This window comes from Tiliqua scincoides, chromosome 8, assembly GCF_035046505.1.
Source record: "Tiliqua scincoides isolate rTilSci1 chromosome 8, rTilSci1.hap2, whole genome shotgun sequence".
In the NCBI taxonomy this organism is placed as follows: domain Eukaryota; kingdom Metazoa; phylum Chordata; class Lepidosauria; order Squamata; family Scincidae; genus Tiliqua; species Tiliqua scincoides.
Window position 1 is genome coordinate 19,156,493 of NC_089828.1, and position 14,268 is coordinate 19,170,760.

Sequence of the window (14,268 nt, forward strand, 5' to 3'; positions counted from 1 at the left end):
AGGGGGAGGTGCCACCTTGCTCACCCAGCCGGGTCAAGGTCAGTGCCACGCCCCTCATAGGCTTCCCAGTCAGGCCAGCCCCAAAGGGGGAGGAGAAACAGGTAGAAACTCCCCCTACAATAACCGCCCACCTAATCTCTTTTTAAATTCACCTCGCAAGCTTATTGGTCTCCTTCCGTATGGTCCCACCTCTCCTCTCTTCTGATTCGCCGCGCTCTCGAGTTCTATTGGTCTCCGTCAATACGGCCCCGCCCCTGGACTCCCCTGATTCGTTACGCTTCCTAGTTCTTTTGACGTCCCAAAACGCATCGTACCCATTTTTTTTTTCAAATTTTCAAAATGGCCGTTAGGGTAACCGTCACACCCTTTCCAGGCTGGAACTGCAACTCCCAGAATGCATTGTAGTATGGTCTGCCCTAAAGGCGGGGCCGCGTGCGTATTAAGAGAGGCTGAGCCGCCGCGCGCCGCTTGACTGTTAAGAGATGTAAGAGGGTTCGCTTCTGTGCGACTACGATCCCCAGCATGCCTCGCGCGGGATCCGGGAAGCGCTTCCGGCTGGCGGAGACGGTTGGAGGTAAACATTCAGGTAAAGGGAGGGGGGGAAGTGATGGAGGCTTCGACCGTTTTCTTCCCCCCCCCCCAATGGCGGGTCTGTGTGGAGGCTCCTCTGTGCTGGTCTGCACGCAGGGCGAGTTGGTGTCTCTGGCACTGCAGTCCAACCCACTTTTACCTGGGAGTAAGCCCCATTGACTGTAATGCGACTGACTTCTGAGTAGACATGCGGAGGATGGGGCTCTGAGGCTGCTCTCCTGTCCACACTTACCTGGGAGTAAGCATCATTGACCACAGTGGGACTTACTTCTGAGTAGGTATGCCTGGAATTGGCTCTGAGGCTGCAATCCTGTCCACACTTCCCTGGGAGTAAGCCCCATTGACTGTAATGGGACTAACTTCTGAGTAGACATGCTCAGGATTGTTCCCTCCGACCCCAGAGTGTCTTGGATGGCGCCTTCTTGAAATGGCTCCTTCCATCATTGTTTTCCCTGAAGGAGTTCTAGGTGTTTGTTATATGTACTCCCTTCTTCTCCTTTGTATCCTCACAACAGCCCTGTGAGGTTGACCAACTGTAAGATGATGATGGACTCAATGCCATGTTGTAAGTGGGGTTTTGAAACTAAGTCTCCCAGTGCTGGAGAAACCACACTCTTTCTCTAGCACCCCATTATCCAGAGCCTCTGAGAGGAATATTATCAGGGGGTACCAAGGTCTGGTCTAGAGGGTTGAGCCTCCATTTGCCTGAAGATAACATCCGAAGGTTGCCGGCACTGTGCGACCTTGAAGCAGCTGAGAAGCTGACCCGAATTATTCCATCTGCTCTGAGCATGGGAGGATGGAGGCCAGAATGTGCGGCCAGATCAAGAAAGAAACATCTGAATGTTGTGGTTTCTTGAAAGATAGAACCTTTCAAAGTGTAAAAATCCCTACCGGGATTTAAATTTCCTGCCCATGTAAACCGCCTTGAATAAAGTCCGAGGAGAAATCTGAGGACCTAGAAAGGCGGTATAGAAATACCTGTATTATTACTATTACTATTACTATTATTATATGTTTGTGTCCTGAGAAATCCCATATATTGCAAACCTCAATCATGAATTCTATGATGCATCATTATCTGTTCCATAATGGAATACAATTGTGTGTGTATGCAGTATGTGGGCAAGGGGGAAAGTATCTCTCTTTTGGAAGGAATTCATCCCATGACCATGGGAGAAGTCACTGGGGTTTTTTCCCCTTCAAATGGAAATGCTTATATCTGACTTTTCAAGTCCCACCTCACAAGACTGTATGGATTTCTGTGTTTTGTAGTATCCTTTTCTCCAAAGAGCTCAAGAGTGATCCAATTTTATCTTCATAACAACTCTGACCTTTGTAGCTGAGTGCTTTGTATGCTTGGTACATATCCACCATTCTGTCTATTACTGTACCATCTTGGCTAACTTTCCCTCCATGCCACTGCTTTGGTTGGAGAGCTAGCAAGAATTCTTTCAATCTCATTTTGGTCTTCCTGCAAATCCCAGACGAAAAACATGTTGCAGGTATAATCAGTGCAAACTGAATCAAACCGGGCCCTTCTGTTTTCTTTGGTTCCCATTACAGATTCCACTTGGAGCTCAGACTGGGCCCTCACTGAAGCAAGTTGTCCCAGTGACTCTGACACCATGTCTATCTCTGAGTATTACATTGCAGTGAAACTTGCTGATCAGCCCCTGGCACCCAAATCAATCTTGCGGCTGCCGGAAACGGAGCAGGGTGAGTGCCCCTTGGGTGGCTGCAGCATCTCATACCTGAAGCAGCTCATCACTGGGAAGCTACAGGAGTCTGTCCCTGACCCAGAACTCATTGGTAAGCCACTATTTTAATATGCCTGATATAGGAAATTTCAAGGGCATAATTTTATCACTTGTTTGTGGGGCTGATTGCTGGGGAAGGCTGCATGCAAGGTTTCCTTGTGGTGGCCTGGCCAGCAGTGGAAAGAACATTGTACTACCTGTTACCAAAGAAGCCTTCCTCCCTCCATTTTGAATTTAAGAGGGATTATTCCTTACAGATGGCAACTAGAACCTTGGGCTTACTAGCCTGGGAAAATGGAAAATGCATGCATTGCTTTTGACTTTTTAATAAAGAGAATTGCCACCTAGCCAGGCAAAGTTCCTAAGATAAGATAATGTGAATCTGAATGGACCAAGCCCACTCCACCCTAATGCAATCAAAACAACTCCTTGCCACTGATTGAATAAGCATCCTTAGATCTTTGTCTGCTTTGTATTTCTACTAGGTAATACTTTCTCACCTACTGAGGCTCCAATACCCTTCTGCCCATTTATCACCCTGGAAACCCCTATTCAGGAATCTCCCTTGTCTTTTGTTTCAATCCCTGCAACTGAGCCTGGCTTTCTGATCCATACAAGCCTTTAGAAGCAGGCTTCTTGCAGATACACTGCCCCAGTCTCCTCTGAAACTCTCAGTCAAGTTGCCTTCTTGCCTTCTTCCCATGACCTGAATTCTGCCCTGTAAAAGCCCTGCTTAGGATCCTGAAACTGGCAACTCATCTGAGATTTCTGGGACTTCTGGAACCAAGGTGATTGCCAAGCATTCAAGACTTGCCCTAACCAGTGCAGAGGACATCTATTAGGAGTTAGCACTGCCTGTGTTTTGAAGCTCCTTCATATTTGGGAACTTATATGGATGGCTTCCCCTTTGTATGTCTGGGAAGAAAGAAGTTTCATTTCAGATTCTTGTCTGTAGTCTTTTTCACAGCCATAGTGCTCTGAGAACATACAGTATATTGCTACCTTTTCCTTGGCCTGCTAAGACCATATTAATCGACAGATATATCAGCCTCCTCTACAAGCCTAAATTGTCTTTCAGATCTGATCTACTGTGGCCGCAAGCTACGGGATGACCAAACGCTTGAATTCTATGGGATCCAGTCAGGCTCAACGGTCCATGTCCTCCGCAAGTCCTGGCCTGAGCCAGAGCAGAAACCAGGTGAGAATCTTGGGAGGGGCAGTATTGGTATGCTGAGGTTGTAGTAAGCAGTTTAATTTGGGGGAAAGGAACAGTTAGTTCCAAGCAAAGGAACTCTTCCAGTCTGCACAATTCCTTCTCTTGATGATGCTTTTGATTAGCATTTTTTTGAGCATGCAAAGCACTTCATATGTATTATCTTGATGGAATCCTCACAACAGTCCTGTGAGGCACTGTTATCCCCCCCCCCCCGCAACACCTGAGATTTTCAGAGGGGGGGCTTACCTAAGGTCACCAAGTGAATGTATGATTTTGATCTGGGTGATTCCTGCAGAGGTGTGATGGTGTCCTTCCCTTCCTTATCCCAGAGCCTGTAGATAAAGTTGCAGCTGTACGAGAGTTCCGGGTCCTACACACTGCCTTGCACAGCAGTCATGTCTTCAGAGACTCAGTGAGTATGACTGGCTTCCTGAACCTATTTTGCCCTTTTCACAGGACAGTGGGAAGAACAGATAATGGGCAGGTGTGCAAATGGTTTTTGGGTTTTCCGCTGTGGATTCCTTGCGTGATGTGGCTTATACCTCTGTGTTGCCCATGCAGGTCTTCAAGATGCTAGGAAATAAGGAGTCACTGGATCAGATCATTGTTGCTACGCCTGGCCTAAGCAGCGATCCCATTGCTTTGGGTGAGTTGAACCAAAGGGGCTTTTCTGTATGGAAAAGCAGGATCACTCTGTGTGATGCCACCTCTCCTACTTCCTTCAAATCCGTCTTCACAATCCGCCTTTTTCATTAATCTTCTGCCATATCCCCTTTGTCTCTATACTGTACATGTTACTCCATTAACAGCATGTTCTTCCTCCATTTTCTTCCCTTTTGATTCTGACTTTTAGATTGTACATTCCTTGGGGCAGGGAGCAGTTCTCTTCCATCTTGTAAATCTGCATGCACTTTAATGTCACTGAATGAGTAAATATTAACCCATTTCTGCCCAGCCCTCAGGTGTACATGTTTGATCCCTGTTGTGTATATGCAACGCTGGGCAGAAATGACTTATTAATAACAAGGAACTAGAATTCTGTGAGTTCCCAACTTCTCTCCTCCCCTCAACCTTTCTAATTCAGTTGTGTAGGAAAAGTGAGAAGTCTAATCAGCCTTCATACCCTATAGGTACTGTTTAAGGTTTTTTTTTTAAAATTAATTCCTTTTTTATTGGTGGACATGATGTTACATATTTAGTAATAATACTTAACATTTTTACAATACCTTCTGAGTGTGTAAAGTACGTAACCTGTGAACTTGATGTAATCCTTACCACAACCCTATAAATTAGGAAGTATTATTACCCCCATATTGCTGCTGGGGAAGACGATACTGGGAGAGAGTGGCTTGCTATAGCCATCTACAGCAGGGGTGTCCAAACTTTTTGGCAAGAGGGCCACATCATCTCTCTGACACTGTGTCGGGGGGCCGAATTAATTTACATTTCAAATTTGAATAAATTTACATAAATGAATATATTAGAGATGGAACTTGTATAAATGAATGAAGGTCTTGCAATAGCTCAAGGCCTATAAAAGTCCATGCACAAAGCAAGGCTAGCCTTTCCTTCACTGCCATTGCTGCATCGCAGACATGAAAAAGCAAGCAGTGGAGGGAGCCGTCGTCCCACAGGTCATGCGAGAGGTCAAACAGTCATCTTCACACTGAGAGCAGTTGCGTCAGGCCAGCATGGGCTCCAGCAAGTCTCTGGAGGGCCAGATGGTCATTGGAGACTAGGGGCTCCCTGCGGGCCAGATTGTGAGTCCCCAAGGGCCGCAAGTGGCCCCCAGGCCGGGGTTTGGACACCCCTGACCTACAGCACACACTTCTGCATGTCTGCTCAGAAGCCAGACCCATTGAGTTTGGGGGGGGGGGTCTTACTTCCAGATAAGTGTGTATAGGCTTGCAGCTGTAGTAAGTTCATGGCAAAAGTGAGATTTGAACCAAGGGCATTCTGTTTTGCAGCTTCAGTTTCTTAGCCACTGTACTACACAAACTCTCACCAGATTTCTTTGTTTGACTGTGATGCTTTCTGTGTCTGACAGGAGTCTTGCAGGATAAGGACCTTTTCTCTGTCTTTGCTGACCCTGCCATGTTGGACACGTAAGTATGCAGATCAGCACACACCAAAGCCTGTGGTTCAACACTGCCTGCCTCCTTCATACGCAAGAGGCGAGTTCTTCCATTCCTTTCCGGCCAAACTAGACCTGCTGTTCTAGCTGGTCTTCTGAGCCTTCCCCATGTAGCTGTCAGCTGTTGAACATGTCTATTGAATAGTTTAATAGCAGCTATTGAACTGCTATTAGGAATTATTTGAATTTGAAAGTCTTCCTGCATTTTGTGGCTTCTCCTTCTAAGCAGGAGTAGGTCTCCTATCTTAGAAAATTATAAGCAAGTCAGTGCACCCCAATCCTCTGGAAAATCTAAAAGTGGTGCTGCAAGGCTAGGAAATATCTCTGAACCAGTTCAAAACCAGTTCCTAAACTATTGTTTCTGGACTGGAGAGTTCAGAAGTACAACACCCTGTTGAATCTGAACCAGCATAGAACCCTGGCTTTTAATGCTTCAACATCCCCAGCCTCTCCCCACTCATCACCAGGTTTTCTCTTTTTAGGCTCATCCCAACTCATCCCGCTTTGGTTAATGCTATCATCCTGGTTCTTCATTCTGTGGCAGGTAGCACACCCTTGCCCACTCCAGAGACCTCATCCCGTAGCATGCCTTCTAGCTCCTACCGGGATATGCCAGGTGAGTGCTGCATTCCAACCTGGCATAGAGATTGTATTGCAGAAACAGCAGAAGCTGCTGCCACCACCTGCAACAAGGACCAGCAACAAGCAAACAAGAAGTTTGCTAGGCACTCTCCAGAGATCAAAAGTGCTGTCCATCACTGGCATCTAGTATCACAGAGCCACATTCAAGGGCTTCTTTCATATGGGGCACAGAGGAGAATTGTCACTGTTGTGGCCGAACAAGTTTTAATGAGACAAGTTTATCGGGACTAACTTAAATCTTGTGAGTTTTGGTGGGATACAAGAGAGAAAGACGTCTTGCCTGTCCAGTCATCAAAACGGAGCATAAAACAAATTATAACAGGAAGCAGTCATTGTAACAATGCATACTAGGTACATTGTGAAAAGGCACATCTCTAGGCATGTGCATCCAATCTTATAGGAACTGCACTGGCATCTCATGAATTTCCCTGTCCGATTCAAGTGCTCATTATTACATTTTGGGTCTCCTCTGGTTTGGGCCTTGTGTACTTAAGGACTGCCTGCTGCCAGACTGGCCTGTCTGCCTGCTGAGGTCTTCCAAGGAGACCCTGCTCTGCATACCATTGCTAGCAGAAGTTCAGCTGAGGTGTATGCAGGGTGGGCTTTCTCCATCTTTCTGTACATTACCTTAAATTTTACCATAATAGTGAAGGACATAGGTGTAATTTGGTAGGAATAAAATACCTCTGAAGGCAAGGCATCTGGATTGAATAAGAACTTTTGATGTTCCTATTTTCTGTGCCCAGTAGGCACAGAGAACATGCAGCTGCCTTCCATTAAACCAACTATTGGTTCATCTAGCTCAGTATTATCCTACTCACTGGCAGAATATTTCCAGGATTTCAGATGGGGATCTTTCCTAGTCTGGAGATGTCTAGGATCAAACCTGGGATTTTCTGCATGCAAAGCAAGTACTCTTGCCAAATCCCAAACAAGAGGTTGGTTCTGGGAAGCGAAGGCAACTCTCAACAGAGTGGTCACTGATTATCAAGCTTCCAGGTAAAGAGAAGGGCAAGATAATTGTTCTTCATTGACCCTGGGGATCAGTCCCAACCCATCTGTGAGGTCATCTGAGGCTTTTGGTTCAGTCAAAAGATTGGTGTGGTACATCCACCTCTGTCCACCCACTCTCCCCCACTGCTCCTCTTTCTGCTCCCTGAAATGGAAAGGGAAGAGCAGGGCAGGTAGAAGAGGAAATGTGGAAGAGAGAAGAGTGGTGGGCTAGAGAGCATCTCCAAGGAGTGCAAGGAACAGAAACTGGTGCATCTCCATGTGAAGGAAGAACAGCATTTGTTACAGCGCATCAGATTCCAAGAGACCTTGGACAAGCCCTGATAGGGATGCCAAAACAGGGGGAAACGTACTAGAATTTTACTCTGAGATATATGTATGGTAAAACTAGTGGTTCAACATCTGTTGCTCAGTGCTGCAGTTGTCATGTAATGGAACGTGAGTTTGTGATAGATTGTGCTTTATTGTGGACTCTTCTCTTGGACAGGTGGTTTCCTGTTTGAAGGTCTCTCTGATGATGAAGATGATTTCCATCAGGTAAAGTCAAGGGCCAAGAGAGTTGGGTGGACATCACTTTGGAGGCATCTCTAAAATAGAAGTCTGGAAACTGGAGTGACCTGCAACATACAATGGACATCTGTCCATCTTGTTATGCAATCATTTCCGTACCCCCTTTCTAATGCAGTGACTTGTTAGCCAAAGGCGCATTGTCATGTAGGTAGGGTTAAGTTATGGAATTCCAGAAAAGTCAGCTTGATTCACTGCATTGGAAAGGTGCTTTCCATAGTGCTGACTGTGAGTAAACCACACCAGCACAAAAGTGTGTAGAACACAATATGTACTTTAACACGACTCGGTGAGCTTTGTGTTGAAGCCCTCCATTCCTTAGTTTTGTCTTAGTGAAATCAGTAGTGCACGTTTGCTTGAGTTCTGTTTGTAAGACTGTAAGAAGGCTTGCTGGATCAGACTAAAGACCCAACTAGTCCAGCATTTTCGCTAAGCATCTACCCAGAGGCATAACTTGGGTGGAGCCTGAGGGGCAAGTGCCCTGGGCACTGCACCGGGGGATCGCATAACTGCCCCCAGGCTTCATCCAGGCGCCTCTGCTCAGATTCTCCCTGGAGGGCAAGGCACTACTGTGGCTTGGCATACACCCCGTCCTTTTCCCTTTGAAGGTTGGGAGCCTCAAAAGGGAAAGGGATGGGCATGTGAAGCCACAGCAGCAAGTGACCTCAGAAAGAACCTAGAAGTGACATCACTGCCCCGATACCAGGCAGTACATTACGACCTTGCATCTCTCACTGTTTCCCTCCCAATAACTAATATTCAATGGCACATTTCCTTTGAGTTGGGAGGTTCGATGTAGCCGTTATGACTAATAATATTGTTTATAGCCATGATCTGATTTTTTTAAAAGATTAAGAGCCATTGGTAGATCTCTGAGATTTTGTCTCATCTCAAATTGAAGCCATCTAAGCTAGTGACCATCACAAATTCAATAAATCAATTTTGTGATGTGTGAAGAGGTACTTTTCTTCTGTCTGTCTAGAATGAATTGCCAGTCAATTTTGTGAGTGCCCCCAAATTGTAGCATTATTGGATCTAGAGAAAATAATCTCCCTCTCCCTTTCTCTCTCCCTTCCTTTCTCCCTCTGGATCTAAATCTTGATGTGTTATAAATTCAATACTGTATTGTAAAACCTTGATCATGTCTCCCCATTTAGTCATCTTTTTCCAAACCACAAAGCCCCAAACTCTTTAGCCCAGTGTTTCTCAAACTGTGGGTTGGGACCCACTAGGTGGGTCGTGAGCCAATTTCAGGTGGGTCCCCATTCATTTCATTATTTTATTTTTAATATATTCGACTTGGTACTACTGTTGTATGTGATTGGATTTGAGGAAATGTTACAGATCTGTATTTTTAACAGGCGACTATGTATATGCTTTTAACAATGATAGTAAATGGGATTTACACCTGGGTAAGTGTGGGTAGGATTGCAGCCTAGGATTGTTAAAAATTTTCCTGCTTGTTCATGTCATTTTCGGTCCTGACACAACTTCCAGTGGGTCCCAACACATTCTCCTAAAAAGTGGGTCCCAGTGCTAAAAGTTTGAGAACCACTACTATAGCCTGTTTTAATCAGGGAGGGGTTGCAACTCTCAAGTCATTTTGATTGCAGTCATTTGTTTCAGGAGTATTTTCCCCTAATATTTCTTTTCCAAGAGGAACAAATTCCATGAAATCTTGGGAGAATATCTCAGAATTCCTCTGTGCAGTCTTTCAACAGAGAAAGTAGTCTATCCCTTCCGGGGGCGGGGGGATAGAATGCTTCCAATAATCCCTGGGATAAAAGCATATATTTCTCTTCTCTTTACAAAGGGACTCTTGGCTCATGATCCTTTTCTCAATGAGAACAAGAATTAGTGTGTTAAGAATTGAGTAAAAATATGTGTGATTGCAAACAGCACTTAACAGAATTTCTGCTCTTCCGTAACAGAGCACCAGGACCACTCCTTCTAGCAGCACTTCCGGATCCCGCCCAGCATCCCTCGGTTACACTGGGGCAGCAGGTCCTCGACCCATCACACAGAGTGAATTGGCAACAGCCCTGGCTCTGGCTAGTACCCCAGAGAGCAGCTCACACACTCCCACCCCCGGGACACAGGTATGTAGAAGTACATGAGGGTAGACAGACATCCATGGGCACCCTCTCAGCCCAGGTGCCTTTAATTGAGAGCTGTGGCAAAAGATCTCCAGAGTACAGGACCACTTTCTAGCACCTTATACCCTCCCCAACATTATCAAAACACAGTCCCTCCCGTATCTCTGTAGATTTTCATGGCCAGCAGTAATCCAACAATTTAACATGTTTAGGTGGGAAGACCATGGTTGTGTTAAAGGATTAAAAAGGTTGTGTTAAAGTTTGTTGTTAACAACTTATGTTGTTAAATGTTTGACATTTTGTTCTGTAACTTTTTTATAACTTTATCAAGGAATGAGCCTAGAGGGGCCCCTCCTGTCAGTCGCTTTAGCAAAAACTTCAGTTCTCACCTTGACTACTGAAACTTTCCTTGTGGCTTTTCATATTCTCAACTCCATCCAGCATCTTCCATCAAAATAATTCACCTCTTTTGCTGTTCTGATTTCATCAAACCCTTGTTAGATCCCTGCACTTGTTTTTAGTGATCTCCTGGATCCAACACAAGCCTTTGGTCTTACTTAAAGGCCATGCAAGTGCATGGCCTTGCACTTCCTAATCTTTTTGCTCTCACATCCTGCTTCACAACTGAGGGATTGGCTCCAGCTTCCATCTGTCTGCCTTTACTGCTCTTTCTCTCGCCGCTCCCTAGAAGAGGAAGTATGGAGGAGCAGAGAGTGGTGTCTAGAGCATCCCTGACCCCGTACTGTTCTCTTCTTTCCAGGGACATTCTTCAGGCACATCTCCCATGTCCTCCAGTGTCCAATCAGGAACGCCCATCACCAATGACCTCTTCAGCCAGGCCCTACAACATGCTTTACAGGCTTCTGGACAGCCAAACCTACAGGTTAGTAAGCCAACCTTTGTTTTTTCCCAGGAAGACCTGGGTGATGTTTTGCCTATCACATTAAATTGTCCAACACACTGTACAAGACAGCCCCTACACTGACAATCCTTGAGAAAGATGCCCCAGGTGGAAGGGGGCTGGAGAACCAGAAAGATGTACATACATCTTGAGATGCATCTTGATACATGTAGAGGTAGCAATTTAGAACAATGGCAGAAGGGCTTATGCAAGAGAGGAGCTCCTGGTGGGTGGGGCATGATTGCGGGGGGGGGGGGGGAGGTTTGTTGTAAGATAACATCCTGAGCACAGGCAATTAACTGCTGTGTAAGGCAGGAGCATTTAGAAGGGCCCTTAACAGTGAAGTAGGTTGACCTGCATGACACACCCAAAGCCACCCAAGATCTTTCATACCTTGGTTTCCGTGTGTCAGCCTGACTCTCACTAGCCACCACACCACACTAGCTTTATTCCCTTTGTGAATAAAGGCTAGACTGACATAAAGGCTTTTCCCAAGCATTCCAGCGAGCTTTGTGGCTTAGCAGGGATTTGAACCCTGTTCGCCACATCACCAGCCAACTTACTCAGCTCTGTCTGAGGATAACTGTGTGTCTTGCTCTCTTTGCTTGCAGAGCCAGTGGCAGCCACAGCTGCAACAGCTGCGAGATATGGGCATTCATGACGATGAACTGAGCCTCCGAGCACTGCAGGCCACTGGTGGGGACATCCAGGCTGCCCTGGAGCTCATCTTTGCAGGAGGAGCCCCCTAATGCTCCTGTTTGGGAAGACCTTTGGACATGGGAGGGTTATTTTATGTGTCTGATCTTTATGCTCTTCTCCTAATCCTTGAATGTCCACCGCTCACCATTTCATCCTGCTTCATCATTCTTGCCTCAAGCAGTCTGGAATCTTTCCCGCACCTGCTTTTATCTTGTGATGGAAGAACTGTGATGAGACTCTCACTCCGGTACAGGAAAAGATGAATTTACCTTTTGCAGCAATCGGTCTGGAAGGAATATACACTACAGACCAGACTGGGTTGCCAATACTCCCCTCTAAAGACCATCAGGTTCCACCCAGTCTGAAGGGCTTGCAGAGCAATGAGGTTTCTTTCATCTTCTGAATAAGCTTGCAAGCTTTGCCCCCTTTCTAGCGGTGGTTCTGTTCCTGCCATTCTCACCAGCTCTGTCAAGTTTGCTTGATGTCTCTTTATTTCATTAAAGCTGCCCTTCCTCATCTGCTTTGTCTTTTCATTCAGGTTTTGATGTAGGGATTTCTTGTGTCTAGCAGACACCTTCTAGCTGCTCTAAACCAGAGCTCTCCAAACTCCAGTCTGCAGGCCAGATCCTGGGGTTTGGAAAAAGCCCCCCCCCCCCTTGAGCAGCACTGACCATTTTACATCCCTGCCCAGATCAACTTGAAAGAAACCATGATAGAACAACAAGCACCACTCAGGATGAGGATGGCTTTTTTGGAACAAAGCAGTTTCCAGTTTGGAGACCACTGCTCTAAACCATGAGGCTTCCACTGACACTTTATTGATCTGATCCAGCAAACTGGGAGAAAGAGAGATTCCTTTTAATATAGATTTGTTAGCTACTTTAGATATTTGTCTTTATCAGAAGGGCACCATATAGGTTTATGGGGGGAGGGGAATATTAAAAAGGTGGGGAAAAAATAGAAAATAAAGTGGGTCCCATGTTGTAGCTAGGAGTTAAATGTAGGTCTTGGATTTGGAAAGGTGGAATACTGGAAAAGGTATTGAGTCAGCAGAGGGCGCTCTTCCCCCAGAGTCAGTGCAGTACTGTATGAATGTTCCAGCTGGATGCTTGGACAAGCTGAGAGAGGGAGGGAGAAAGGGTCAGTTGGTCGGTGGGTGGGTAGCAGGACATAAGAGAAGAGTAGGAATTGTTCTCCCTCCAGCTGCTTTTTGTTCAGAGATCACACTACCTGAAGAACCAGGTACGCAGTGGGGGAGTTGCATTCCAGTGAAATTATAAAGTTCAGTTCTGAGCCCTCAGAAGGAATCTGCAACGGGGGCGGAAGAGGGTTGGGCACTGGAAAGATAGCAATGGCCTAGAAGTAGAATGTCAGGAAAGGTGATTTGGAGGGGGCGAGGGTACATTGATGGATTTCAGATGTTTCAAAGAGAAGGTAATTGCTCTCCAGCTTTGCTGAGGCTCGGTTCACAAGCAAAGGGGTAGCTGATTCAGTCTGAAGGAATTCTCCCACAACATTATCCATGATATTTTGTCTTCAGCCCATGCCCTGGGTGAGACTCCCTTGTATTAATTGCTGCAGAAGGAAAAAAAGTTATCTAAGACAGCAGCCTTCTTTCATACTGGGCTGTGTATGCTTTAAAAAAATCTGACTTTTCGGTCCACTATAAATAGTGCAAATAAGCGTATATTTGCTTATATCACATTATCCTGAGCTAGCTCATCATTGAGACTGACTTGTAGTTGTCTCAGGCAATGGATTGGCAGGGAGTATGTGTCCCTGCATGTACTCATGCACATTTACCCCCGCCTGCCCACCTCCATCACTCCTCCAGCTCCCTTGGATTGAAAAAGAAAGAACAGAGGAAGTGTGGAGAGGAATATGATGGGTTAGACCACCACTCTCCTCTCACTCTTCCACTGTGTCCCTCTTTTTGAATTAAAACAGTGGGGAAAGGAGCAGTGATGGTAACTGGTGCACCAGCACATAAGGGGAGGGGATCATTTGGTGCACTACCTCAGGTACCATGAGTTATTGGGCCACCCTTAGCATTATTTATCTCTAGTTCAGTGGTTCCCAAACTTTTTAGCACTGAGGCCCACTTTTCAAAATGACACTCTATCGAGACCCACCCAGCTGTACAAGAGGTTACCACATCAAGACCATTCTAGTGACTGTGTTCCCTTTGCCTGGCTTTCACGAAAGCCAAGTCATGGTCACCTACTCATGAGTACATGCACATGTGTAGCTTAGTTCCACTTTCCATAGGACTAATACATAGGAAAATGTATTATTATTTTCCTTGTGACCTTGGAGAGGGGGAGACTGCCTTCTCGAGAGTTTGTTGGGGCCCGAGTCCATTGGATTGGGACCATTCTGGTGGTGTTGCATTCCTCTAGAACAGGGGTGCCGAACTTTTTGGCATGAGGGCTATATCATCTCTCTGGCACTATGCCAGGGGCTGGGGATAAAGGAATTAATTTATATTTACATTTTGAATAAATTTACATAAATGAATAAATTAGCGATGAAACTTACATGAATAAATGAATTTTACTGATGCAGTGATGCACATGGGACAATCAGGGATGTGCCTTTACCAAACATACAAACCAAATCAGAAAAGAGGGGGGAAAACACCTCTTTCCCAG

At 45.8% G+C, this 14,268-nt stretch overlaps 1 protein-coding gene across 5 annotated transcripts; it reads left to right on the forward strand.

The window, feature by feature from the left end:
- Positions 1-483: 483 nt before the first annotated feature.
- UBL7 (ubiquitin like 7) lies at positions 484-12,125 on the forward strand. 5 transcript variants are annotated; one of them, XM_066635544.1, is made up of 11 exons: positions 484-586; positions 2,158-2,403; positions 3,430-3,549; positions 3,897-3,979; positions 4,129-4,213; positions 5,615-5,672; positions 6,184-6,317; positions 7,842-7,891; positions 9,853-10,020; positions 10,778-10,900; positions 11,530-12,125. In XM_066635544.1, the coding sequence occupies exons 1-11, from the start codon at positions 523-525 to the stop codon at positions 11,665-11,667; spliced, it is 1,269 nt and encodes a 422-aa protein (XP_066491641.1). In that variant the 5' UTR covers positions 484-522; the 3' UTR covers positions 11,668-12,125. The 5 variants fall into 5 exon arrangements, with proteins under 5 accessions (XP_066491641.1, XP_066491642.1, XP_066491645.1 ...); XM_066635545.1 differs by having other exon boundaries at positions 484-574; XM_066635548.1 differs by lacking the exon at positions 484-586 and adding an exon at positions 596-869.
- The last annotated feature ends 2,143 nt before the right edge of the window (positions 12,126-14,268 follow it).